At 40.1% G+C, this 25,733-nt stretch overlaps 1 protein-coding gene and 1 pseudogene across 4 annotated transcripts in view; both read left to right on the top strand.

The window, feature by feature from the left end:
• The window catches only part of LOC102424945, a 16,181-nt pseudogene extending 7,258 nt beyond the window's left edge, over positions 1-8,923 (top strand).
• Positions 8,924-19,393: 10,470 nt separating this feature from the next.
• PCDH9 (protocadherin 9) overlaps positions 19,394-25,733 on the top strand; it is a 924,004-nt gene continuing 917,664 nt past the window's right edge. For all 4 annotated transcript variants that reach the window (XM_006096305.2, XM_006096304.2, XM_006096302.2 and 1 more), the window contains exons 1-2: positions 19,394-19,949; positions 21,177-24,347. In XM_006096305.2, coding sequence (XP_006096367.1) covers positions 21,312-24,347 — 3,036 coding nt within the window. In that variant the 5' untranslated portion in view covers positions 19,394-19,949; positions 21,177-21,311. The remainder of the gene's footprint in view (positions 19,950-21,176; positions 24,348-25,733) is intronic.

Genomic DNA, 25,733 nt, shown 5'->3' with positions numbered 1-25,733 from the left:
ACAACAATTAAGGCTTGGTAGAACAAGACTGCGCACAGAGACCACAAGGGGGTGCACCAAGAAAGCATAAAAGATGCGGAGACAAAAAAACATGACAGAAATGGAGGATATGGAGCTAAGAATCGCAATTTTGAGGGCTTGCATAAATTTGTGCAGACCTCACGAAAACTAATGAGACCCTCGATGCTACGATAAAGAAATTAGAAAGTAAGCATACACGGACTGAAATAAAGAATATTATACCCAATAGCAGACCAGACGAGTATAAGAATCAAACCAAAGATTCGACAAAAAACACCCAATTGGAAAAGCAAAATGAAAAAAGAATCCGAAAGTGTGAAGATAGTGTAAGGAGCCTCTGGGACAGCTACAAGCGTACCAACATCAGAATAATAGGGGTGCCAGAAGATGAGAGACAGCAAGATATTGAAAACCTATTTGAAGAAATAATGGCAGAGAACTTCCCCCACCTGGTGAAAGAAATGGACTTACAGGTCCAAGAAGCGCAGAGAACCCCAAACAAAAGGAATCCAAAGAGGACCACACCAAGACATATCATAATTAAAATGCCAAGAGCAAAAGACAAAGAGAGAATCTTAAAAGCAGCAAGAGAAAGAGACTCAATTACCTACAAGGGAATACCCATACGACTGTCAGCTGATTTCTCAACAGAAACTTTGCAGGCCAGAAGGGAATGGCAAGAAATATTCAAAGTGCTGAATACCAAGAACCTACAACCAAGACTACTTTATCCAGCAAAGCTATCATTCAGAATTGAAGGTCAGATAAAGAGCTTCACAGATAAGGAAAAGCTAAAGGAGTTCATCACCACCAAACCAGTATTATACGAAATACTGAAAGGTATCCTTTAAGAAGAGGAAGAAGAAAAAGGTAAAGATACAAATTGTGAACAACAAACATGCATCTATCAACAAGTGAATCTAAGAATCAAGTGAATAAATAATCTGATGTACAGAATGAACTGGTGATTATAATGAATCAGGGACATAGAAAGGGAATGGACTGACTATTCTTGGGGGGGAAAGGGGAATGGGAGATTCGGGAAGAGACTGGACAAAAATCGTGCACCTATGGATGAGGACAGTGGGTGGGGAGTGAGGGCGGAGGGTGGGGTGGGAACTGGAAGGAGGGGAGTTATGTGGGGGGGGAAGAGGAACAAATGTAATCTGAACAATAAAAATAAAAAAAAAAAAAGAAATACATAAATTTCTTTAAAAACAAAATGGTATGACCAGGCATCTACCGAAAGAAACACAAACCACAATGCACATCATTTAAAAATCTCAAATTAGCTAATGGCCAAATAAATGAAAAATTAAAAATAATTTATTATTTTTTGCCTATCAGATTGATACAAATTTAAAAGATTGATCATATTCAATGTTAGAAAGGATTGGAGTATATACTATTGATAAACCAAATTAGTATATCTATCTGGAAGACAATTAGGTAATATACATGTAAACATATCATATGCATTTCCTTTTACCCAACAGTCTTGGTTCTATAAATTTATCTATATTGATACAAAAGAAACAAACATAGCATAGATCTTTATAAAAAATCAAGCATATGAGAATGGTTAACTTTCTGGAATATGCCCACAAATATTGATAAAGTTGATTACTAAGTATGTCCATACTTATATATAATACATATTTATTGCTGTGCAGAGTGAGGTGGGAATGAGAGTGGTGAGAGAGCCTAGTGTCATTGTACACCAATCTATTTGCAGCTAAAGTGGGATAATATGGAAAAGATTGTGAGAGGAGACATTCACTCTATGTTATGCTGTTGTGGGTTTGTTTGTTTCGTTGTTTGTTTGTTTTCCTTTTTCCTAAGGAGTTTGTATAACTTTATAGTTTAAGAAGCAAGTGCAACCCTAAAAAAGCACATTTTGGTGGAGAAAGAAAAGTACAAGCATACCTCGTTTTATTGCACTTTGCTGATGTTGTGTTTCTTACAAATTGGGTTATGACAACCCTGTTCAAGCAAGTCTATCAGCACCATATTTTCTAGCAGCATTTACTCAGTTGTGTCTCTGAGTTTTCAAGTCACATTTTGGTTTTATTGCAATATTTCAAACTTTTTCACTATTATATTTGTTATGGTGATCTGTGATTGGTCATCTTTGCAGTTACTATTGTAATTCATACTATTTGTAAAAGTTGTATGTGTTCTGACTGTTCCACCAACCAGCCCTTCTTCCATCTCGCTCCCTCTCCTCAGGACTCCCCATTCCCTGAGACAAAACAGAATTGAATTTAGGCCGATTAATAGCTCAACAATGGCCTCTAAGTGTTCATGTGAAAGGATCACAAGTCTCCCACTTTAAATCAAAAGGACACAGACAATAGTGTGGTGAAGAGACAATAGTGTGGTGAAGGCCTGGGGGAGAGGGATGAAGGTGGGGTGGAGAGGGTCAATGGGGGGAAAAATGTACATCTGTATATATATATTGCAAAGGAAAAATTCTTGAAGGAAATTCAAAGTGCTACTCTACCAAACACGCAACTGACAAAACAAACAACCAACCTCATTGCTGATATGGAGAAAGTTTTCATATGTTTAATTAAGGTATGTACATTGTTGTTTTCAGACAAAATTCTGTTGCACATTTAATAAATTACAGTTTAGTGTAAACATAACTTTTATAAGTACCAGAAAACCAAAATATTGTATGACTCTCTTTATCACAATATTTACTTTATTGTGGTGGTCTGGAATTGAGCATGCAGTGTCTCTGAGGTATTCCTGTATTAAAAGTAAGATTAAATTGAAAGTGGGTTTACTCACTAATGAGAATAGGTAACAATTCATTTTGTATAATACTAAATTAATAATCATATTACTAACCTGGATACGTTAAAATGATTATCATGTACTTGTTTAAGTTATATGAAAAAATACTATTTCTTAACCATTGAAAGTTGTCTATTAGAGTTTTAATTTAAATAGGTTACATAAACTAAGATACAAAATAGGAAATAAAGACAGTGCAGCCTATCAGATTATCAGAATTGCAAATAGTGAGCACGTTATACTGATAACATTTTAAAATATAAAAGAATTAAAACACTCTTGAAACAAAATCAATAAAAATGCCCCAAAATGGAAAACAGAAAAACTGTAATTAAACACTCAAAGTATTCTTTTTTTAAAAGAATCAATTATTTGAAACTTGGCAATAGCTCTGTGATTTTATAAAATGTAAAAGTTAGTGATAAAGCATATTTTAAATAAAAATTACATATTTTTTCAAGTATATGCAATTTCCTGGAATCTTTTTTCAAGCCTTTAACAAGATTTTCAGAGAAAAATAAACCATTTTGATGCTGGGTGATTTAGACCTCATAAAAGGTTAACAGAATGCTAGAAACCTGATCAGTGCATGCATTTGTTTCCCTGTAGGAAGCTGAGCTTTATTAAGTATATAATTCTAAGTTGCTGGAGAAATGCACGTGGCACGCAGACCTGCTGGCTGCTCTATGGCATATCACACGTGTCTTGATTTTTTGCTCAATCCTGAAGCCCCAGAAAAATAACAACAGAGGCTGATACCAGCTCCGCACATGGTGTGTAATCTGTCTATAATGCACTATGGTCTTTATGGTGTGTTTGTTTAAAGTACAGAAAATTACGTTTTTAAGTGATAAAATTAATGGGAAAATAGCTGAATTAAAAAGCAAACATTCTGAGACGTATTGGTGCAGTACATTTAAAAGTCAAATGAGAAAACCCTCAGATTAATTTGAAAATCACGATAGCCCCATAGTTTTTATTTTTGATATTTGTGAAGAGAGGGAGAGAAAAAGTAAAGAGGAAGAAGAATGGGGGAGGCAGAGGGTGTGCGGGCAAACAGCAGGGCCAGCAAGAAGCTGCTGGAGGGGAGGGGTTTGAGGGGCCTGAGTGAAAAAGGTGAAGGAATTAAGAAGTACAAATTGGTGGTTTCAAAATAGTCACGGAGCTATACAGTACAGCATAGAAAATATAATCAATAATATTGTAATAATTATGTATGGTGTCTGATTGGTACTGGAAATATCAGCGGGAGCACTTTGTAAAGTATATGTCTAACCACTACATCTGAAATTAATACAAAATAATATTGAATGTAAACTGTAATTTAAAAATAAAAAAATAAAATTAATTAAAATCTTTAAAAAGAAGCTGATCCTTTCGGTACCCGAGGTTTAACCTGGTGGGAGGAGCGTTCCCCAGGAAGAGCAGAAGGGGGCCTGGGGAATGGGGAGGAAGAAGGCAAGCTCTGCACATGTTAACGTCCAAGTCACACTGACAAAGCCAAGCCCAAGTCAAAGACCCAGGACAGAATCCAGCAGGTCTACGGCTGATGCTTGTAGTCCCTGCACCAAATGGGGCTCAGAGTCAGGCCAGTGACAGTATTTGGCTCCTCTGTTGCCAAATACTGTGGGGTAGGGACAAGAAGAGACTCCAACACATCAGAAGGCAGGGGGTTCAGGATGCCTTCCAAGCAGGCTGGGATTCCGCAGGGGTGTCAGAACCTGAGGGGCACTGAAGGGGAAACTGGAAGGATGACAGGACTGGGGAGGCAGAAGTGGGAACATTGAGGGAGTCAGCGGCTCCAGCGAGGTAATGCTCAGACCTCACCATCACTGAGCACTTGTGGTGATTTCTCAGGATGGTTGCATGCCCCACCTATCCATGCACTGGGCTCCCACTCTACTCCAGATAATGTCATCCATTTAGGACTGGGAAGCTGCCTGCAGCAGGCAGGGCTCAGGTAGGAAGGAAACCACGACCGCCCTTCAGGGGAAAACCAGAGAGCGCTCACTTGTACTTTGCAGCCTCAGGAGATACGTCTGTTTAGTTTGTTGCGTCTTATTTTTGTCACTCCGTTTTATTTGTATTGTTTTCCCACAGCCATGCATACAGTCCTTTTAACACCACACAAAAGCCCTAAAATGGCAGAACAGAAATTCTCTTGCAAGTGGCTGTGCAACATAGGAACTGACCTAGCATTGGATTCATTTGTTCAATTACAAGGTGACCTTCTTTCTTTCAATGTTTAATTTCTGATGAACAAATATTGTGACTGAAGACACTTCTCTTCTAAACAACAGGTGGATATCACTCTATTCTGGGGAACTGGTATGCTAGGGAGGGTGAGCAAGGAGTCATCACAGAGCCATGTGAGGTGACGTTTTAAAAATGTTTTCTCTGAACCATGCATTCTACATGCAAAGTGACAGAGAAAATGAGATGTTTGCTAAGTTTATCCTCTTAAGGCAGAAATAATCAAACAACTGGAGACTGTTCTATGTGCAGCCAGCACAGGTGATGCTATATTATACTGATGTAAATTGAACAACTCTTTTCTAGGATATATTTTTAAATCTAATATGTTCAGGTAGTGTATGTGTGTATGTGTATAATTTTCCTTTTTTCCAGATAGAATTGCAATTTGTTTTAGTTCCTTCAAAAACCCACCTCACGCCCTAGCCGGTTTGGCTCAGTGGATATAGCGTCGGCCTGTGGACTGAAGGGTCCCAGGTTCGATTCTGGTCAAGAGCACATGCCCAGGTTGCTAGCTTGATCCCCAGTAGGGGGTGCGCAGGGGGCAGCTAATCAATGATTCTCTATCATCATTGATGTTTCTATCTCTCTCTCCCCCTTCCTTCCTCTCTGAAATCAATAAACATATTTTTTTAAAAAGAAAAAAAACCCACCTCACATTGGCTATAAAGAAATGGGGACAAGAGCCACGAGAGTGAAGAGCAGAGAAGAAGCTCATAAGCAGATGCGAAGTTTCAATAAACCTATGGAAGGTCAAAAAACAAGGAGGCATATGTTCAGACAAAGAGAAGAAAGCTATCCTTTAGGATAGAGGAAGTTTAGGGTTGGGTCTAGAACAGTGATGGCAAACCTATGACTCGCGTGTCAGAGGTGACACGTGAACTCATTTTTTTGGTTGATTTTTCTTTGTTAAATGGCATTTAAATATATAAAATAAATACCAAAAATATAAGTCTTTGTTTTACTATGGTTGCAAATATCAAAAAATTTCTATATGTGACACGGCACCAGACTTAAGTTAGGGTTTTTCAAAATGCTGACACGCCAAGCTCAAAAGGTTCGCCATCACTGGTCTAGAAGAATCCTAGACTCACATCAAGTTTAGGAATAAGACAGACCATATGTAACTGAAAGACCATATGCAATTGCTAGCTAATGTGTGAGAGAACCCTGAAATCTCAGTATTACTTTTCAGGTTCATTTGTTATGGGATACTCCTGGTCAGGGTTTGGGACTTCTCAAAAGCCTAAATCCTAGATCCTTACTACTTCCATCTGGGCCTAGCTATCTTCACAATGTGGATTCAAAACTAAACCAAAGCAAGAGCTATCTAGTGCACTCAGAAGAATTTCATAAAAAAATTATGTTCAAGGAACACTAACAGGGTACTATGAAAAAGGAACCCTCATAGAAAGTGAAAAGGCATTAGAATTTAAAAGTGTGATTGTTTAAGAATGTTTTTAATGGTAGTAAATAAAAAAGAGAAGGAGGAAGGGAAGTGCTTCTCTACTGGAAAATGAGATCTAAAAAAAGAAGGATAATAGTATTAGGAAATCCCTATTTCGCAGCATATGATATAATTATTGATTCAGGTCAAAGATCATCAATGGCTATGAGAATCCTTTGGTACCATTGTGTCAAGTAACTAAGGATTAAAATAGAGCCAGTGTATCTCCCCACAGATCATTCACTAATTGAAAGGAGGAAAGCCCTCTGCAAAGGAAAGGATGACAGTTACCTCCCACATAAGATGACTGTAAGTCACACCCCCCTTGAATAGTGAAATGATCCGACATTGTGGTTCTCCCGATCAAATTGAATATGAAAACCACACCTCACCTGTGAGATATTATTTCCCAGAATGTTTAGCTTTAATCAAGGCTCTAGTCTAATCTGTTGTACAGTGTTAGATGCTAGACACGTGTGACTATTCAACATGAATCGTCACTAGTCCAAATGAAGACATGCTGTAAGTATACACACAAGATTTTATTTCCTACTAGAGGCTCCGTGCATGAAAATTCCTGCACTCGGGGGGGGGGGGGGGTTCCCTCAGCCCAGCCTGCACCCTCTCACAGTCCAGGACCCCTCGGGGGATGTCCACCTGCTGGCTTAGGCCTGCTCCCCAGGGGATCAGGCCTAAGCTGGCAGTCAGACATCCCTCTGGCAGCCTAGGAGCCCTTGGGGGATGTCCACCTGCCAGTTTAGTCCCACTCCCTGGGGAATCGGGCCTAGGCTGGCAGTCGGACATCCTTAGCACTGCTGAGGAGGCGGGAGAGGCTCCCACCACCACCGCTGTGCATGCAGCCTTCAGCCCAGCTTGTGGCTGAGTGGAGCTCCCCCTGTGGGAGCGCACTGACCACCAGGGGGCAGCTCCTGCATTGAGCATCTGCCCCCTGGTGGTCAGTGCGCATCATAGCAATCAGTCATTCCTGGTCGTTCTACCATTAGGGTCAATTTGCATATTACCCTTTTATTATATAGGATAGTACTTTAAATAAAAAAAGGTAAAATATATTAACACCTTTTAAAATATTGGTTACATGATGAAATTATGTATTTTGGATATATTGGGTTTAATAAAATACCTTATTAGAATAATTTCATCTTATTTTCTAATTTTTTAAAAGTGGCTATTGGAATATTTAAAGTTACATATATGGCCCAAATTATATTTTGTTTGAACAGCACTGTTTAAGATCTCAGTTTACAAAAATATGGGTCACAGAGAAGCAAAATAATGACCCAAAAGGAAGCAATTAAGCAAATCCAGAGTGTGGAATAGTCTACCCTACAACTGTCCTAAACTAATCAGAAATAAAACGTCAAGGGGAAAAAATAAGAGAACTCTTCTAAACTAAGAGAGTGAAGAAACATAATAGGAAAAGCAGTGTGGACATAAATTAGATTGGATTGAGTTTGAAGAGGGAAAAAAATCCAGACAAATGGCTATAAACCTTTTCCTGGGCGCGGGTAGAAAAACTTGAATGTAAAATAGACATTACAGGATGTACAGAATTATTACTACTTAAGCATGATATTGTGTGGTTATGTAGGAGATTGTCCTTATTCTTAGGGGATGCATACTGAATGATTTTGCAATGACAGGTCTATAACTTACTTTCAAATGGTTGAGCAGAAATGTGAGATAGGGGTCAAGGAAATTGCAAAATATTAAAAATTGCTGAATCTAGAATAAAGGATTGTACTATTTTTTTACACATAAAAATTTCTCACATTCTTTCCCTTTGGCTTGCCACTGAAGATGCTGGGGTCGCTGGCCGTCACCCCGCCCCATGTTACCGGTATTGTAAGAACAAGCCATACCCACAGGCTCGCTTCTGCAGAGGTGTCCTGGTGCCAAGATCTGCATCTTTGACCTGGGGTGGAAGAAGGCAAAAATGGACAAGTTCTTAACTGTGCCAACAAGTAAATACATGGCGAAAAGCTGTGCCAAAGATGGCTTTCACTGTGGCTCCACCTCTCCTATGCTATCCGCATCAACAAGATGTTGTCCTGAGGGGGCTGACAGGCTCCAGGCAGGTATGCGGGGCGGTGCCTTAGGAAAAACCCCAGGGCACAGTGGCCAGGGTCCACATTGGCCAAGTCATCGTGTCCATGGCACCAAACTGCAGAACAAGGAACCTGTGACTGAGGCCCTAAGCAGAGCCAAGTTCAATTCCCTGAACACCACCAGAGCCACATCTCCAAGCAGTGAGGCCTTAAGTTTAGTGCGGATGAATTTGAAGACCTGGTGGCTGAAAAGCGACTCATCCTAGATGGCTGTGAAGTCATGTACATCCCTAATCACGGTCCCCTGGACAAATGGTAGGTCCTGAATTCATGAGTGTCTGAGTGCTGTCCCCACCTTACACTCACCAATAAATTCTACTTCCTGTCAAAAAAGTTTTCTTATTAAAAAGGCAAGGATTTTCACTTAGCATAATATCTCCAGGTCCCTCCATGTTATCTTAAAGTGTAAGAGGCCCTTCTTTTTTACAGCTGCATAGTATTCCATTGTGTAAATGTACCATGACCTTTTATTCACTCATCATGCGAGACGTGAGCTTTAAAATGTATAGATGATGCTAAAGCAGAATTCTTGGAAGGACCAATCAGGAGCTAGCAAAGCATATAGCTACTCCTAGATAAAGAGCTTCACCGGCCACCCACTTTGGGTCTCCTCTCTGCTACTGGAAGTCCATATCTCTCTCTCAATAAACTTTACTTCTGCTAACCATCTTTGTCCATGAACTCATTCTTCAATTTTGCAAGACAATGAACCCTGATCTGATCACAGCACTTTGATTTCATTAGCATTTCAGTATTATTAACCCTATAATTTTTACGCACTTAAATTTTAAAAAAATAACCAAATAAGATTGTATCGGATTCTGACACTGATATTCATTGTAATTATAACATCAAATTATGAAAAGAAAAATTACTTGTATCCCCAGTTATAGATTTCTCCTTCAGCTAGACTTCTCTACAGCATTTTAGCATCTTTGCAGTACTAAGTTTAATGTTACATATTTTTTTTACTTGATTTGAAGTTTATACTTTCCTTTGTCTTCATAGTAATAGAATTAAATGAATAATCCAGCACTTTAAGTGCAGATCTAACATTAATGAAGATACTAAAATAGAATCCTAGGCATCTCAGAAAATTGCAAATATGTGTAACATTGGTTACAAGTGATATAAAGTAGACTTTCACAAATCTTATTAGTAATGAAGTTGGAATTCAGGGAGCATATAAAAATAAATTTCAGTAGGCAACATTTGCATAATTTTAACTATATGAGTGAAAATACCAGATAGCCCCTTAACTTTTAAAAATTAGTACTGTTGTTATGTGGAGAAGGTGTTATAGAACATACATGTTTTTCTTTGTTCCTATTCATCAGTTCTGACAATGGAAACTTCATAGGTGTTAAGGTGCTTGTATTTCTATTTAAGTAGGCAACATAGTAATCTACCCTTATTTTATCCCTTTTTAGGCTCTGAGTTTCTGCAGTCTTAGTTACCACTGATTAGTGAAGAATTAAAAAAGCAGAACTTAGAAATTAGCACATGGAGTAAACTAATGAAACTGAACTGAAAAACGGTCACGTTAAAATGAACACAAAAGAGGGGGGAAAGCAAGAAATAATAAGAATAGTCCAGGCAATTTTGTTGCTTTCTAAAAAGAGGCATTTGTTTTAAAGTGTGTGCCTTATATACTAATATCATTGCATTGCAGGCTTTTCTAGGTATTGATTCTAATATACCTTTTGAAAGAATCTGATTATAATTCTGATATTGTAATTAGTTTGTTAAATACCAAAGTTAAATTACTATCTGACAACTGTGAGAAAACATCTTTACAACATGGTTAATAAAAATGATTTCATTCAAATAACTACTTTGACAATGTATTGATATTTGAAAATCACAGCAATAGTATTAGTTAATAGCTAAGTTTTACAATTACATTTATTTAAAGTGATATAAAATATTTTTCACATTTATGAAATTTATAAAATAAAAATTATGGCATAAATCCATACATATAACACTTTAGGCATTTTAGTTTTGATATGCATTACCAGAAAATTCCTCAAGATGGCAGTGTTTACCACAGTTAAAAATCATTTTAGAAATCCTTTAACTTTTAAAATGATTCCCAGATGAGCCAGATAGTGTATAGTTAAAAATTCATTTTCTAGTACTCAATATTTCTCCAGAATGTTTTCTTTGAATATTTATCCTAATTCAGAAAGTTTTTGCTTATTTATTAGATTGTTATTGCATTAGAATTTGTGGATTTCCAGGAACCATTAAGTTGACCCAAAAAATTTAGAATAAACCTATATGCAATTTATACCCTTTGTAGGAAATAAAATGTTATTGAGACTATGGTAACAAGAATGAAAAAAATCTTAGCAACAAACCAAATAAATTATATTCTTTTGTTTGAGTGTGTATGTGATCATAATAGAGTTATAGATGCTTTGTTGATTTATAACCAAGGGAGGTTTACATCTTCTATTGCAAATAATTGCAGTTTTATTTTTATTATTTTTACCTGATAAAAAAAATCCAAATAAGTCACAAATATATAACAGAATCTAGGGAATTCATATTTTATCAGAGAAACTGTAGATAGGATAGATGTTTTTATAAATATGAAATAAAAGAAATAATAATAAAGGAATTATATAAAATCAACTTCTATAATGGATATATTACACATTAGTATAAACCTAATAAAATGCCTCATATATTCGTTGGAGAATCTTATAGTTTCTGAAGGATGGACAGAAATGACCACGATTAGGCCCAATGATTGGTTTATAGATTTGCTGTGCCTTCTATAAAAATAGAACATTTGTCATGAAGGGTTACAAGAGATATTTATTTCTTCATATTTCAGCAGCATAATTTGTAACATATTTTGTCTGTTTTCCTATAGGTCATCAAATGAACTTTAATGATATATTAACTTTTGATTTTGCTATTTACAAACAATAGATATAAATTTGCTTAAATAAATCACACAAAATACAAATGCTTTTCCTCTAAATCAGGGTTTCACAACTTTGGCACTACTGCCACTTTGAGCCATAGTGTGTGTGTGTGTGTGTGTTTAACATATGTGTTTATGTGTGTGTTCATGTGTGCTTATGTGTGTGTGAGTGTGTTGGGGAAAGAGGAGTGGGGAGGGGCAGCACTGCGCATTTTACAATATTTAGCATCATCCCTGGCCTCCACCCCACTACCTGTCAGTAGCAGTAACAGCCTCTCCACCCCCGTCACAGTTGTGATGATCAAAATGTCTCCAGACATTGCCAAGTGTCACCTAAGGGGCAATATCACTCTACGTTTAAAACCACTAGTATAAAAATTTGATTATTTTCACTCTTCTTATTCTCTCCCACAATTATAAAATCCCAGTCATGTTATTACAGTCCATATTTTAGCCTTTCAGTGTGTTAATTAATCAGGAATAGATAGGGTCAAGCAAAATTACTAGTTCCTGTGATTAGCTCATATTAATTAGGACTCTTTCTTGCAAACTATAGCTATTATAAAGGCTCTTAGATTAGCTCTTAAGAAACAGTGGTAGGTATATAACTGGGCACCAACAATGAAATGGAACCAGATCATTAACTGCCATAGGGGTTCTCTGTCTCTGATTCTTTATGTGTATCACCTTCATTTTTCTTATTCTCTCTCCCTCTACTTTTCTTTGTTTTCCTGGTTTACACAATGAAAAACTGCTTCTAATTACTCCTGAGAATACATCACTTCCTGTTTACAGAATAATTAGATGGATCTTGATTACAGAATCTAGGTTCTTTGATGAAGGGGTTCATTGTTCCACTTGGGTTTAGGAGAATGGGGTAGATCCATTAATTTCTGGCAGAGGGGGAGAAGTCTATGCTGTGTGAAGATGGCTGCTTTGCTTACCATGGGGATGGAATTTAGGAGAAACATTGCCCAGAAAGGAGGAACTCAAGTGAGCCTGGAGAGGACACGTAGTTGTTCAGGCATGTATTCTGTATGCATCAGTACCCTGTACCCTCACATTGCCCAGCAGGTGCCCTGGGTCCTCCTGTTCTGTTCCATGCAGTTCTGTCCTCCCCCGAAAAGGTGCCAGCCTCCAAAAGGCCATCTTCCTCATTTTCAGTCCAAAGTAAAACTAAACTTTAGCTCAAGATATTTAATTTCTGTGAGGAAGAAAACAAGCTAAACCAAGTTAGTAATATATGAGTGGTATGCACATTCCTTGAGTGTCTGACCTGTACTTGCATCAGAAGAATGCTTGGAAACAGAATTAATCCATGCATAAACCAAGTTAGTAATATATGAGTGGTATGCACATTCCTTGAGTGTCTGACCTGTACTTGCATCAGAAGAATGCTTGGAAAAGGTGCCAGCCTCCAAAAGGCCGTCTTCCTCATTTTCAGTCCAAAGTAAAACCATGCACTTTGCATCCAAGTGCCATGCACTTTGCATCCAAGAGGCCTTTTAGATACTTGCTACTTCAAGTGGGCCCCACAGATCAACAGCATCAGGATCCCCTGAGAACTTGGTAGAAATGCAAGACTTCAGCTCCCACCCCAAAACAAATATATCAACCTGCATTTTAATTTAACAAAGTATCTGGGTAATTTGTGTTCTAATTAAAGTTTGAGGTAAACAGAATCAGTTTAAGTTAATTGTCATGTAAATCACAAAAAGTCAACTTTAGTATATTGTTAGTCTTACAATAATAAGCGGTAAACATTCTGGAACAATATGAAGAAGAACACAACTAAACTGTCAGTATATTTATTTAGGTATATTCCCCCAAACTTGCTATTGAGTATTTGAAATATTACAATGAATGTACTAAGCAAAGTATTTAAAATCTAAAATGTAAAGGAGAGATATGATGATGAGAATTAACAAAGTAGGAAGTACTCTCCGGATCGTATGCCTCTATGTAAAAAATAACAACGAAAGGAAAAAACAGCAAGAGGCCTCAGCTGACTTATGCTTAAGATATACAGGGTGGGGCAAAAGTAGGTTTACAGTTGTTTGTATCGAAAATACAATAATTAAAATGAGAATAAACTCTGTGTTTAGAGCACTCACAATTACAAACCTACTTTTTCCCTGCCTTGTAGATATTAACTATCTCTGTGCCTGAGAATACAGAAGGCTTTAAAAACATGGTAGGTATTTTTTACATGGTATGTTTTTTATTAGATTTTTGAGTGAAGTAATAAATACATTTATGACACTAAATCTTTCACTTCTGTGTTTTATAGTCATTTCATGTAATTCTCTCTTTCCACTTTTTCCTGCTAATCCTGGAGTGTATCTGAAATGTCACCCAGTTTTTAGGATCTCCTTACTGTTCTAATATACCAAAATGTCAGCCTACTTGCACAGTGAGGGACTAGTATTACTGGGAAATAATTCCATTATTTCAGCATATGGCTTTTAAAGACACCTCCACTGGTATGATTGTTTCTTCTAGAAATTACATAGATAATAGTCATAGACATACTGATTCTGCACTCAAACGGAGATGCTTATTTACTCTCCAAATTAATAGACTGCGTGACTGTGTTGGTGACATTAAAAAAATGTTTCACATCTTTTGAAATATAAGAAGTATTTATTGGGTTATTTCACTTTACAAGTGACGTTTTTCCAAGGATAGATTTTCTAATTAGACTTATGCTTTAAATTCTCAACATATGATGTTCCTTATAACTTCTATTTTTAAAAACGCATCGCTCTGATGATGTGTCCTGGCTTACTGTAAAGCAGACAGACTCCATTCCATCCAGCCAAGAAGGTTCTTTGAGGTGCTTTTAATCCTTTATGAAAATTTCACCAATTTGTGTGTAGCGAGAGCGCAGTAAATTCACAGGGATAGGACTGAAAAGATGATGTGCCTTTTTAAAGATTGTATATGAATATACTACAAAATATGATTTTCGTTTAAGAAAAAAAATATATTAAAGGATTATGTGTATACATATATAATTTTTGAAAGTGAAGTGGTATTGACTTAAATCCCAGGCAAAGCATACCAGTGTATTATAAAGGCTGAGCAATCCCTCTCTCTATTACTTGGGTGTTATCAGTGATCTGGAATTAAGCCAGGGCTGCAGGAGTCAATGGAATATGCATAGTCTCCCTGACTCATCCTAATTCAATTACAGGGGGACTGTGGGTTGAATTTGGTTCCTGAGAGGAGACTCTAAGAGAAAAATGAGGCTTATCCATTCTGCCCTATATTAGTAAGTCTATTTATGTGCACATTATGTAACAAGTTGGGCTCTTAGAAGAATATCACGTGAGTTTATTTTTAAAAAAAAGAAAAGAAAAAGGACGGAAAAAATATAGGCATGCAGAAGTGGGAGAGAAGAATAGGAATGGAAGTTATTAGGATAATGTTTCAGGTACTATGAAGTTCTGTTTTCAACAACATACTCGTATTAATGAGAATGTATTAAAGAGAATAAAGAAAAAAATTGTACAATATTTATTTTAAATTGAGGAAGTTCTAATATCTAAGAAAATCACTTTCCCAATTACCTTTGGGCAAATGCTATTGTGCATTAAATGTGTTCTTGTCTCAACATTTCTCTATATCTATTTTTAAGAGTAAATAGAGGTGCTTCTGAATAATGTGCATGTAATTTCTGCATTTGGGGGCATTTTATTTTATGTAAATATGAATAAAATAGATCATACTTGATATTCTAACAGTTCTTACCTACAGAAAATAAATGTTCTACAGACAAGAAAGTCTTCTGTTACATTTCGCATGAAAATATATGACTTAAAAGTGAAGAATGAGAGAACAATTATATATATTCGAAGGAAAGACCTAATAGTGCAGCAGAAGAATTATTCAAGGACCTTACTACACTTTGCCAGTTTGTACAATCTTAAAAGGTGTTAATTTTTTGTGCTGTTAACATTCTGCATTGTCATTTTCTAAGTAGTGATAATATAAATAACCCTCAGCATTTTCACACAATTTCCCCCCAGAAGTACACTACAATAGTCTAGACTCTTTTGTGAAATGAGGACAATAATACCTGCTGTGACACAAGATCCCTGTGATTGATTTATTAATGTCTGTTAGACACAATGAGACATCTGGATTAAAGGCACTTTAGAAGTACAAGGCTCACTAGTATTTATTTTATTTTATTTTTCACTTTGATTGGAATACAGAAATAGTATGTTAAAGTTGAACATTTTAGTCTTGAAAACCTTGAGGAGGTCATTTCATCATTGCAAATACCACAGTCTATGTCTTTTATACAAACTGTAGCTTAACGCAAAAAGCCTTTACAATCTCTGTGTGAAATGTAATTTTAAAATGATGACTGGAAACTAAAAAATCATAGATGAAAATTCAATGAACAAACCAAACTGCTTGATAATTGAAGTTATTAAATGCCATCACATGAAAATTGTTTAAATATATAACTAGAACAACATTAAATGTTGGAATGTAAAATAATGTTATCTCAACATCTGTTTCTATATTCATCTGAAATAGTATTTAAGTCTTTAGGTAGCTGGTCTAAGGTGACTCAGCTTCACAATATCCCATGACCTATATAGCAGCAGGGAACACTAAAGCAGTTTTACTATAGCCCAGATGGCACAATTCCTAAATTATATACTAATCAGGTACAACACATGTGAGAATATAACAATTCCTTGCTGTAGAAAGCATGCAATGACAAAAATGAATAAGGGTAAATTAATGAGATCTAATTGGAAGCCTAATACGTATCCTGGAAGATCTATATTGGAAGTCACATAATTGGAAATCAGATATTTTATTAAATTCACTGAAGAAAAAAGTGATTAAAATGCATCAAAACCAATAGATAGCCTCCTACAAAAACTAAAATTTATGTACAATATAATTTCCTTAATACATAATTATGTAGATATCACTTTAAAAAAATAAGGTAGAAGAGGTGAATTGTGAGCAGCTCTCATTATGGAAATGTTTTATATAGATTTCTGGGCAGAAGCCTCAAGTTATGATAGCAGAGGGTTAGAAATATGACCCTTTAGATTTAATTTTCTTCCTGAATATGAATAAGATCTTTAATAATAGTTCTCATTCTGGAGTTTTGCATTTTGGAATATACTAGGGCAAACAATAAGCTTCAACCATTCTAGCTTTAAGAGATAAAACTAGTATGATTAGTTAAAGAATTCCAATAATTTAGATATTTCAAATAAACACCTGCATGAGAGAATGCACTGAAGTCAGTAGCTCTGTTTCTATATTATAGTCAACATCCTTTGAAGAGTCTAGAGATGGACCTCATTCGGTGGCTTTGACCTTTGGCTTCTGTAATTGAAGTCTCATGGTCATAAATGTAATCATATGATTTTTTTTCTCCTTAAGCTTCATCTGTGTTCATACTAAGATTTCATTCATGAGCATAGGATAGTAATGAGTCCTGACTACTCACAAAGCTACCCCTTAGCAAACAGAAATGATTCTGCTTAGTAACAATATTAATTATTGCTAAGTTATGTGCTGTGACTGCAACATGAATTTGAAACGACTATAGTATGATTAGCATAAGAATTGAGATGACTGTGATGCCTAAGAAGTGAACTGGAAAGTGGCTGTGCTGCTGTTTATTGTAAATGTATCAAAATGATGGTTCACTTATTCTTTTAAACAAGTTCAGAGCATAAAATAGGTGACAACTGGAACAATGCACTAGTTCTAATTGTAGATTTTGTGAATGGCAAAATGATCATTCAGAGTTAAGATAAAAGAATCTTCCTTTGACTCACTCGTATTGTTGTATGAGGTAATATTTTTCTTTATAATTTTAAATACTTAAGCAGTCCTTTTCATTCTTAAATTTTGTATACTCTAATCATACAAAATACTATTATGAGAGGACTTTTGGCTATTTAGAAAGCATTATCAATCTACTGCCTTGAGAAATCCCATTTATATTTTTTCATTAAGAGATTAACTATTTTAGTGCACATTAGGCACTGAATTTTGCCATGAATATTGACCTCAGAAAAAGTTCATTTTTTTAAATATTTGTCATTGATGTGGGGACATTGTAATGTCAAAAGAGTTGGTTAAATAGTGAAATTATTTATATAATATCTAAGTTTGGTGGGTTTGCTTGGTGATAATATTTTTACATTTTAACTTAAGTATCTAAAAAAAGTGTTCATATTGAAAAAGAAAACCATTCTATTCAAAAACTAAGAGCTATCTTTGTACATGCCATCATAGTGCAGAACTGTGTGAAGAGCATCAATGCATCCATCCACAGCTCAGTACAGAATGGAGAACACGGAAATGTAAAATAGGTGCCCTTTATTCTCCCTGTAAGTTAGAACCAGTTATTCAATTACACATTAAGACCTCCTCAGACAACCTTTATAGGTCATTCAAAAAAAATAAAATTTTTGTTCCAAGTGAACTGTTATTATGAAAGCCTCAAACTTTACTCATGCACATATCCTTCTGGTAACAACCCATTACGCAAACCTGGTGGCTTACTGATTTTAAAAGATCAGTCATTTGTAGAGATAGTCTAGTTTTCGGGGCCCATATTTCAGAAATCAGGCTAATCCTTTCGGGAGCCATTCCATCCTGCACTTGCATGAAAAGGAGAAACGTGTGAGCACACGCTACAAAACGAGTCAGAGAGACATGAATCGCACAGGGAAAGACAAGTATTACGTGTAGAGTTGGAATCAGCAGCAAGTGCCAGGGGAAAGGAAATGGTCCACAGCCCGGGGAAGCAGCTGGACCGGACTCCTTCCAGCCTCTCGCAGGCAAAGTTTGCAGTTAAGTGAGCTGGGAGCGGGCTGTGCAGCAGCCGCGCGCTGGGCTTGCTGGGCTCGCAGGCTCCCGCGCGGCGGAGAAGCGCAGAGGCAGCCGCCCGTGCGCCGCAGCGCGGGGAGAGGAGACTTCGCGCCGCACCCGGCTGGCCGGGGCTGACCGGGGACCCCGCGGCTGCCGCTCTCCCCGTCTCTCCCCGCCAGCTCCCGTCACCCAGCAGGCCAGAAAGGCTCTACTGAATTTTCTTTCCGGTCTCGACTGAGGTTCAAAGATTCAGATTCTCAGCCCGGACCTTGCGCTATCCGCCCCCTCCGCTCCGCCCTTCTTGCCAAGTCCCTGCCAGCATCGCCGGGCGTGCTGTCTGCTTAACGCGCTCCGGGGATCGGCTGGCCCGTCCTCCCGTCCGAGGGGTGACCCCACATCTCCCGCCTCGGACTCCGGGTGCCCTCCCATCTCTTTGCATTGGGGCCCCTCCATTTAGTAGAAAAGGCAAGCGCGACATGTGCGCCCAGATAGGAGCGCCCTCGGCGTCCCCCATCTGCGCCCGCCGCGGGGCCCGAGGCTCCCTGGACCGGCGCCCGAAAGCCCGCCGGCCCCCCAGCAGCCGCCCGTACCCGCCAGGCCGCCGGGATCGAGATCGCTGCCCGGAGCGCGCGGAGCCGCCGCCAGCCCGCCCGCGACGGCCCAGGCGCGCCGGCTCTCCCCTCCCGGCGGCCCCCGCTGGGCATGCTCCGTGCGCCTCCGGGAGCCCGGCTCTCTCGGGGCCGGGATCGCTTCTCCGTGTTTTCGCGGCGGCCGAGGGGGCGCCGGGAGGGGGGGCGGGGAGACAGTCAGCGCCCTGTTCGGCGCCCCCTCCCTCGCGCGCGGCTGCCGCACCGCAGGATGCGGGCCAATCAGGGGCCGGGGGCGGGTCCGCGGCCGTCACGCCCTCCCTCTGGGCTTATTGAGAGTTATATCAAGAAATTCAGTTCAGAGCGAGGAGAGGGAGAAGGAGAGAGGGGCAGAGGAGAAGCGGGAGAGGGAAAGCGAGCCAGCCGGGAAGAAGCGCCCCGGAGTCTCTCCAACCAGCAAGAGATGAGCAACCCGTTAGGAATTTTTCGGGCCGCTGTCACCCCGGAGAGCAGCCCGAGAAGCACCATCACCCCAACTCTGACGTTTCCTACAAGAAGTTAGAGACTTCAGCAGCGCTGACATCGGAGGGAAATGGTATGCTGGATGCTGTGGAAAATACCCCTGAGCTGGAGAAGTGCGCCTGGATGCTGTGCGTGCTAAATACCAGAAGAGCCCAGACCCCCTGGGTAATAGAGAAGGAATGTGGAGAGAATAACGACCAATCTGCGAATTTGTTCTCTGGAGTTGCTAATTTGCCAGCCCGAAGCAACACATTTCACCGGGAGGAAACGCGGTGCTGCTCCTGATTTTCTCCCCAAACGTGCTACCAGATGCATGGCTTTCTATGTGTGGGAACAAATCGTTCCTAACTGCAGCATACCGGGAAAGGGGAAAGGTTGAGGCAACTAACGTAAGTGTAAAGTTTCGCATGCACAATTGTAAATGCCGTGTTTAGATATGTCCTCGGGTGTAGACGGGGGGATGTTTGTAATTGGGTAGACGGTTGGGGCAGAACTCACCTACCAGGCTGTATCTGCATCCCTACCTGCATCACCCTGCCGGAACTAATCACGGGCATCAGCCAGCGTGCAGCTAATGCAGATGAGATCAGAGCCTGAGAACTGACCAGTTTTACTCAAGTGGGTGGCTGTCTGGAGCCTTGCACCCGTTTACATTGCAGTTAGGGGAGCATCTAAGCAGGAGCCTTTTAACCTGCATGATTGGGTTGCAGTATTTATGTGTGGCAGATGTTACTAATATTATAACAGAGACCAGGGTTAAGAAACTGCATTTCCCCCCCTCTTTTAGGCTCTGTAGAAAATATCGTGCTGTTACATGGAAATATTGCTGCGTTTCACATACACCTTGACACTCTCTTTCACCTCTAGGATCTAGGAATCTTATATTATTATTTTGTAAAGTTTTAACGTGCTGGTTAATGCTGATGGGGTTAATTTGGCAACCTGGAGAAATGAGAGCAAGGTCTGGGTACGACATTTGAAGTCTCGGTGTTGTGCTTTTAGGCAATACGGATCTGTAGTGGCCGGTGACTATTGCTGCTGATGCTGCAGCATGTCCGATGCTTGTTTCCCAGGAAGATTGTGTCAGAAGGCAGTTGAAGAACTGGAGGGAAAGAAGGACATAGTCCTTTTAGAAGAAAAAAGAAAAAAGAGAGAGAGATGACTCAGTGTGGCAGAGAAGAAAACTCATCGCAGTTGACATGTGACAAAGCAGTTAGCAGGAAGCACAGCTAAATACTTAGTGTTTTTCACTTCCACCTAAAAAAAAAGCTAAGGGAGGTGGGTTAGAAACCAGGAGGCAGGTAAGCCAGGGGGAGGGGAGGAGGAGAACAAGAATGCATGTTGTGCATTAAACGGTGTCCTGAAAAACAGTGTGGGTGAACACAGGTAAAAATAGCAGCTGTCCTGAATTCAAAAGTAGATGGTTTTATTTCCTCTGGCCAAATGCAACAAGCAGGGGATGTTGAGTGTTTTCATCCACAGAGTTAACTTGCAAACAGTGGCAGCGCAAACTGCCATGTTTACTAATATGCAGTGGAAAAATGTGCTGTGATGTTTCGTGACTGTGTGTGTCTGTTTACTGAAGAATAATATTGTCTGTACAATTGTGTTGACAGTGGCTGTCTCCAAATAAGCGATGAGATGTAATGCATCCTCCCGTCCCTGCACGCTTCCTCTTGCAATTCGTGCATTCTTCCTCAGTGGGAACCTTTAAACCCTAAAATTCGGGAAAAGAAAATAAATACATTATCATGGACCTGAGGGATTTTTACCTGTTGGCTGCTCTGATTGCCTGTTTAAGGCTGGATTCCGCAATAGCTCAAGAACTTATTTACACGATTAGAGAGGAATTGCCTGAAAATGTGCCCATAGGAAACATACCAAAGGATCTGAACATTTCTCACATCAATGCTGCCACAGGGACCAGTGCCAGCCTCGTCTACAGACTGGTTTCTAAAGCTGGGGATGCCCCTTTGGTGAAAGTGTCCAGTAGCACTGGGGAGATTTTCACAACCTCCAATAGAATAGACAGAGAGAAACTCTGTGCTGGAGCCTCTTACGCTGAGGAGAATGAGTGTTTCTTTGAACTTGAGGTGGTGATCCTCCCCAATGACTTTTTCAGGCTGATCAAAATAAAAATAATTGTTAAGGATACCAATGACAATGCCCCCATGTTTCCATCTCCTGTCATCAATATTTCAATTCCAGAAAACACTTTGATCAACAGCCGCTTTCCAATCCCATCAGCAACAGATCCTGACACAGGCTTCAATGGTGTTCAGCATTATGAGTTGTTAAATGGGCAGAGTGTGTTTGGACTGGATATTGTGGAAACTCCGGAGGGAGAGAAGTGGCCGCAATTGATTGTTCAGCAAAACTTGGACCGAGAACAGAAAGATACCTATGTGATGAAAATCAAAGTAGAGGATGGAGGCACTCCACAGAAATCCAGCACGGCCATCCTGCAGGTCACAGTAAGTGATGTAAATGACAACAGGCCAGTGTTTAAGGAGGGGCAAGTGGAGGTCCATATCCCGGAGAATGCTCCTGTGGGCACCTCTGTCATTCAGCTCCATGCCACTGACGCAGACATAGGCAGTAATGCTGAAATCCGGTACATTTTTGGTGCCCAGGTCGCCCCTGCTACCAAAAGACTCTTTGCTTTAAATAATACTACTGGGCTGATCACTGTCCAGAGGTCCCTAGATCGAGAGGAGACGGCCATTCACAAAGTGACAGTGCTGGCTAGTGATGGCAGCTCCACTCCGGCTCGAGCCACCGTCACCATCAATGTGACTGATGTGAATGATAACCCGCCTAACATAGACCTCAGGTACATCATAAGTCCCATCAATGGCACGGTGTATTTGTCCGAGAAAGATCCCGTCAATACCAAGATTGCCCTAATTACAGTTTCTGATAAGGACACAGATGTGAATGGCAAAGTGATCTGTTTTATTGAAAGAGAGGTCCCATTTCACTTGAAGGCAGTGTACGACAACCAGTATTTGTTAGAGACCTCCTCTTTGTTGGACTATGAGGGCACCAAAGAATTCAGCTTTAAAATTGTTGCCTCTGATTCTGGGAAGCCCAGTTTAAATCAGACTGCCCTGGTAAGGGTTAAGCTTGAGGACGAAAATGACAACCCACCCATTTTCAACCAGCCTGTAATTGAGCTGTCAGTTTCTGAAAACAACCGGCGTGGGTTATACTTAACAACTATTAGTGCCACCGATGAGGACAGTGGGAAAAACGCAGACATTGTTTACCAGCTGGGACCGAATGCCTCCTTCTTTGATCTGGACCGAAAGACAGGAGTTTTGACAGCCTCCAGAGTCTTTGACAGAGAGGAGCAAGAGCGGTTCATTTTTACAGTGACTGCCAGGGACAATGGGACCCCTCCCCTCCAAAGCCAGGCGGCGGTGATTGTTACTGTTCTGGATGAGAATGACAACAGCCCCAAGTTTACTCATAACCACTTTCAGTTTTTTGTGTCTGAGAATCTGCCAAAGTATAGTACTGTGGGGGTGATCACAGTGACAGATGCAGATGCTGGCGAGAATAAAGCTGTGACTCTTTCCATTCTGAATGACAATGATAACTTTGTGTTGGATCCCTATTCCGGAGTCATCAAGTCGAATGTCTCATTCGACAGAGAGCAGCAGAGCTCCTACACTTTTGATGTCAAAGCCACCGATGGAGGCCAGCCGCCCCGGTCCTCTACGGCGAAGGTAACCATCAACGTCATGGACGTCAATGACAACAGCCCCGTTGTCATCTCCCCACCGTCTAACACTTCTTTCAAGTTGGTGCCCCTCTCGGCCATCCCTGGCTCGGTGGTAGCAGAAGTGTTTGCGGTGGATATCGACACCGGGATGAACGCTGAACTGAAGTACACAATTGTGAGTGGCAACAGCAAAGGCTTGTTTCGGATTGACCCAGTCACCGGCAACATCACCCTGGAAGAGAAACCGGCGCCCACCGACGTGGGCTTGCACCGTCTGGTGGTCAACATAAGCGACCTGGGCTACCCCAAGTCCTTGCACACACTTGTGCTGGTTTTTCTGTATGTGAACGACACGGCCGGGAATGCCTCCTATATCTACGACTTGATTCGCAGGACTATGGAGACCCCCCTGGACAGGAACATAGGGGACAGCAGCCAGCCCTACCAAAACGAGGACTATCTCACCATCATGATCGCCATCGTGGCCGGTGCCATGGTGGTCATCGTCGTGATCTTCGTCACCGTGCTGGTGCGCTGTCGCCACGCGTCCCGGTTCAAGGCAGCTCAGAGGAGCAAGCAAGGGGCTGAATGGATGTCCCCCAACCAGGAGAACAAGCAAAACAAGAAAAAGAAGAGAAAGAAAAGGAAGTCTCCCAAGAGCTCGCTGTTGAACTTTGTGACCATCGAAGAGTCCAAACCCGATGACGCGGTGCATGAACCCATCAATGGGACCATCAGCCTGCCGGCTGAGCTGGAGGAGCAGAGCATAGGAAGATTTGACTGGGGCCCCGCACCCCCGACCACCTTCAAGCCTAACAGCCCTGACCTGGCCAAGCACTACAAATCCGCTTCTCCACAGCCTGCTTTCCATCTGAAACCAGACACGCCAGTGTCCGTGAAAAAGCATCACGTGATTCAGGAACTCCCTTTGGACAACACCTTTGTCGGGGGTTGTGACACCCTGTCCAAACGCTCCTCCACTAGTTCAGATCACTTCAGTGCCTCAGAGTGCAGTTCCCAAGGAGGCTTCAAGACAAAGGGCCCCTTACACACCAGACAGGTAAACGAGCACTTCTACTGGTCTATAAGTACTGCATACAAGTGCCCAGTCAACCAGTACTAACGTGCCAGTGTGTCTGTTGTTTTGGTCGAACTTTAGCTTAGTTATAAAGAGGGAAAAAAAAACGGAAAAAAAAAACTTGACCCCTTTTTCTCTTCCTCTGAGGCTCAGTCAAGATTTTTTTTTTTAGAACAGCTTTGAAATTTCTGAGTTCTGAGAATTATTTAACTTCCCAGTTTGCTTCAAAAGGCAAAAGATGAAAAGAGGAAATGATTCCAAAATGTCCCAAGATAATGTTGGCTGAAGAAGAGAACCTGTCTTGATATGCCAAATTCTGCTCCTGAGGTTCCCAAATTCAAGATTTTCATATTACCTTTTCATCTGAAAAGTCACCTTCAAATCTCAAGTGTTAAATGATGTTTGAAGGGCTGACTGTAATTATATTGGAGCTGTGGTTGCTAAAGGGGTTAACTTTTTTTTTTTTAGTCTCTAAACAAGATGGTAGAATAGTAAATGTACATCAGCTGTGAAGCACATGGTTGTGGAGAGATTGCAACTAAGCCATATAGGTCCTCTTTTTGATTTCAGATGATTTTATTGTAATATAGTAAGTTGGGTATTGCATAGAAAGGTTTGCAGATTGTCCACAATGGCCAAAGTACTCTTGCAAAGAAAAAAAAAAGAAGGAATGCTGTCTCCCTGATTTAACTCATTTATACAGAAAAGAATGAATCCATTGTAAATATTCTCTCATCTTAGTAATGCATAAGTGATCTGTCATAACTCATTTTAAACTGTGAAATATGGCATACGAAGAGGGATTAAGAGGCTGAGAAACTCATATTTCAACCAAATCCAGAATTAGTTTTTCTTAGGTCTAATAATTCCTTGTTAATAAAGATTTAAGTGCAGCGCTGTCTAATTTATTTCACTGGTGCTTGTCTGTTGCCACGAAATTTGAGTGTCAGTAATAGCCTGTAGATGGCACTAGGGTATCATGTGCTTGCGCTGGCCAGGTGCCAATCCCGCAGTAGCAAGGAAAGGGGGGAGGGAGATATCAAGCTGGTACTACAGCCAAAGATACCTTTTATTTAATGATAGTTGCTCTGGAGCAACTGGCATTTCAGTTCGTTTGCTTGCTCTTTTGTGATTAGCTCTCACCACAACACCTTTCTAGCATTTCGCAATCCATGTTCGATCTTTGTTGGTACTGAGTCCATCTATGGTGCTGGCCCATCTGAATTTGTTAAAAATAAGGAACATATAGATTTCAGAAAGTACAGTAAAGCAAAATAAATGTGCATGTAGTATTTATTGGCAGTCATTGGTTAATGATTGGAAATTCATGAGTCTTCCCCCCCAACACACACACATACCATTTGTGTG

The sequence above is a fragment of the Myotis lucifugus genome, unplaced genomic scaffold (assembly GCF_000147115.1).
Source record: "Myotis lucifugus unplaced genomic scaffold, Myoluc2.0 scaffold_174, whole genome shotgun sequence".
Taxonomy (NCBI): Eukaryota; Metazoa; Chordata; class Mammalia; order Chiroptera; family Vespertilionidae; genus Myotis; species Myotis lucifugus.
This window is presented reverse-complemented; position numbering and strand designations above follow the sequence as displayed.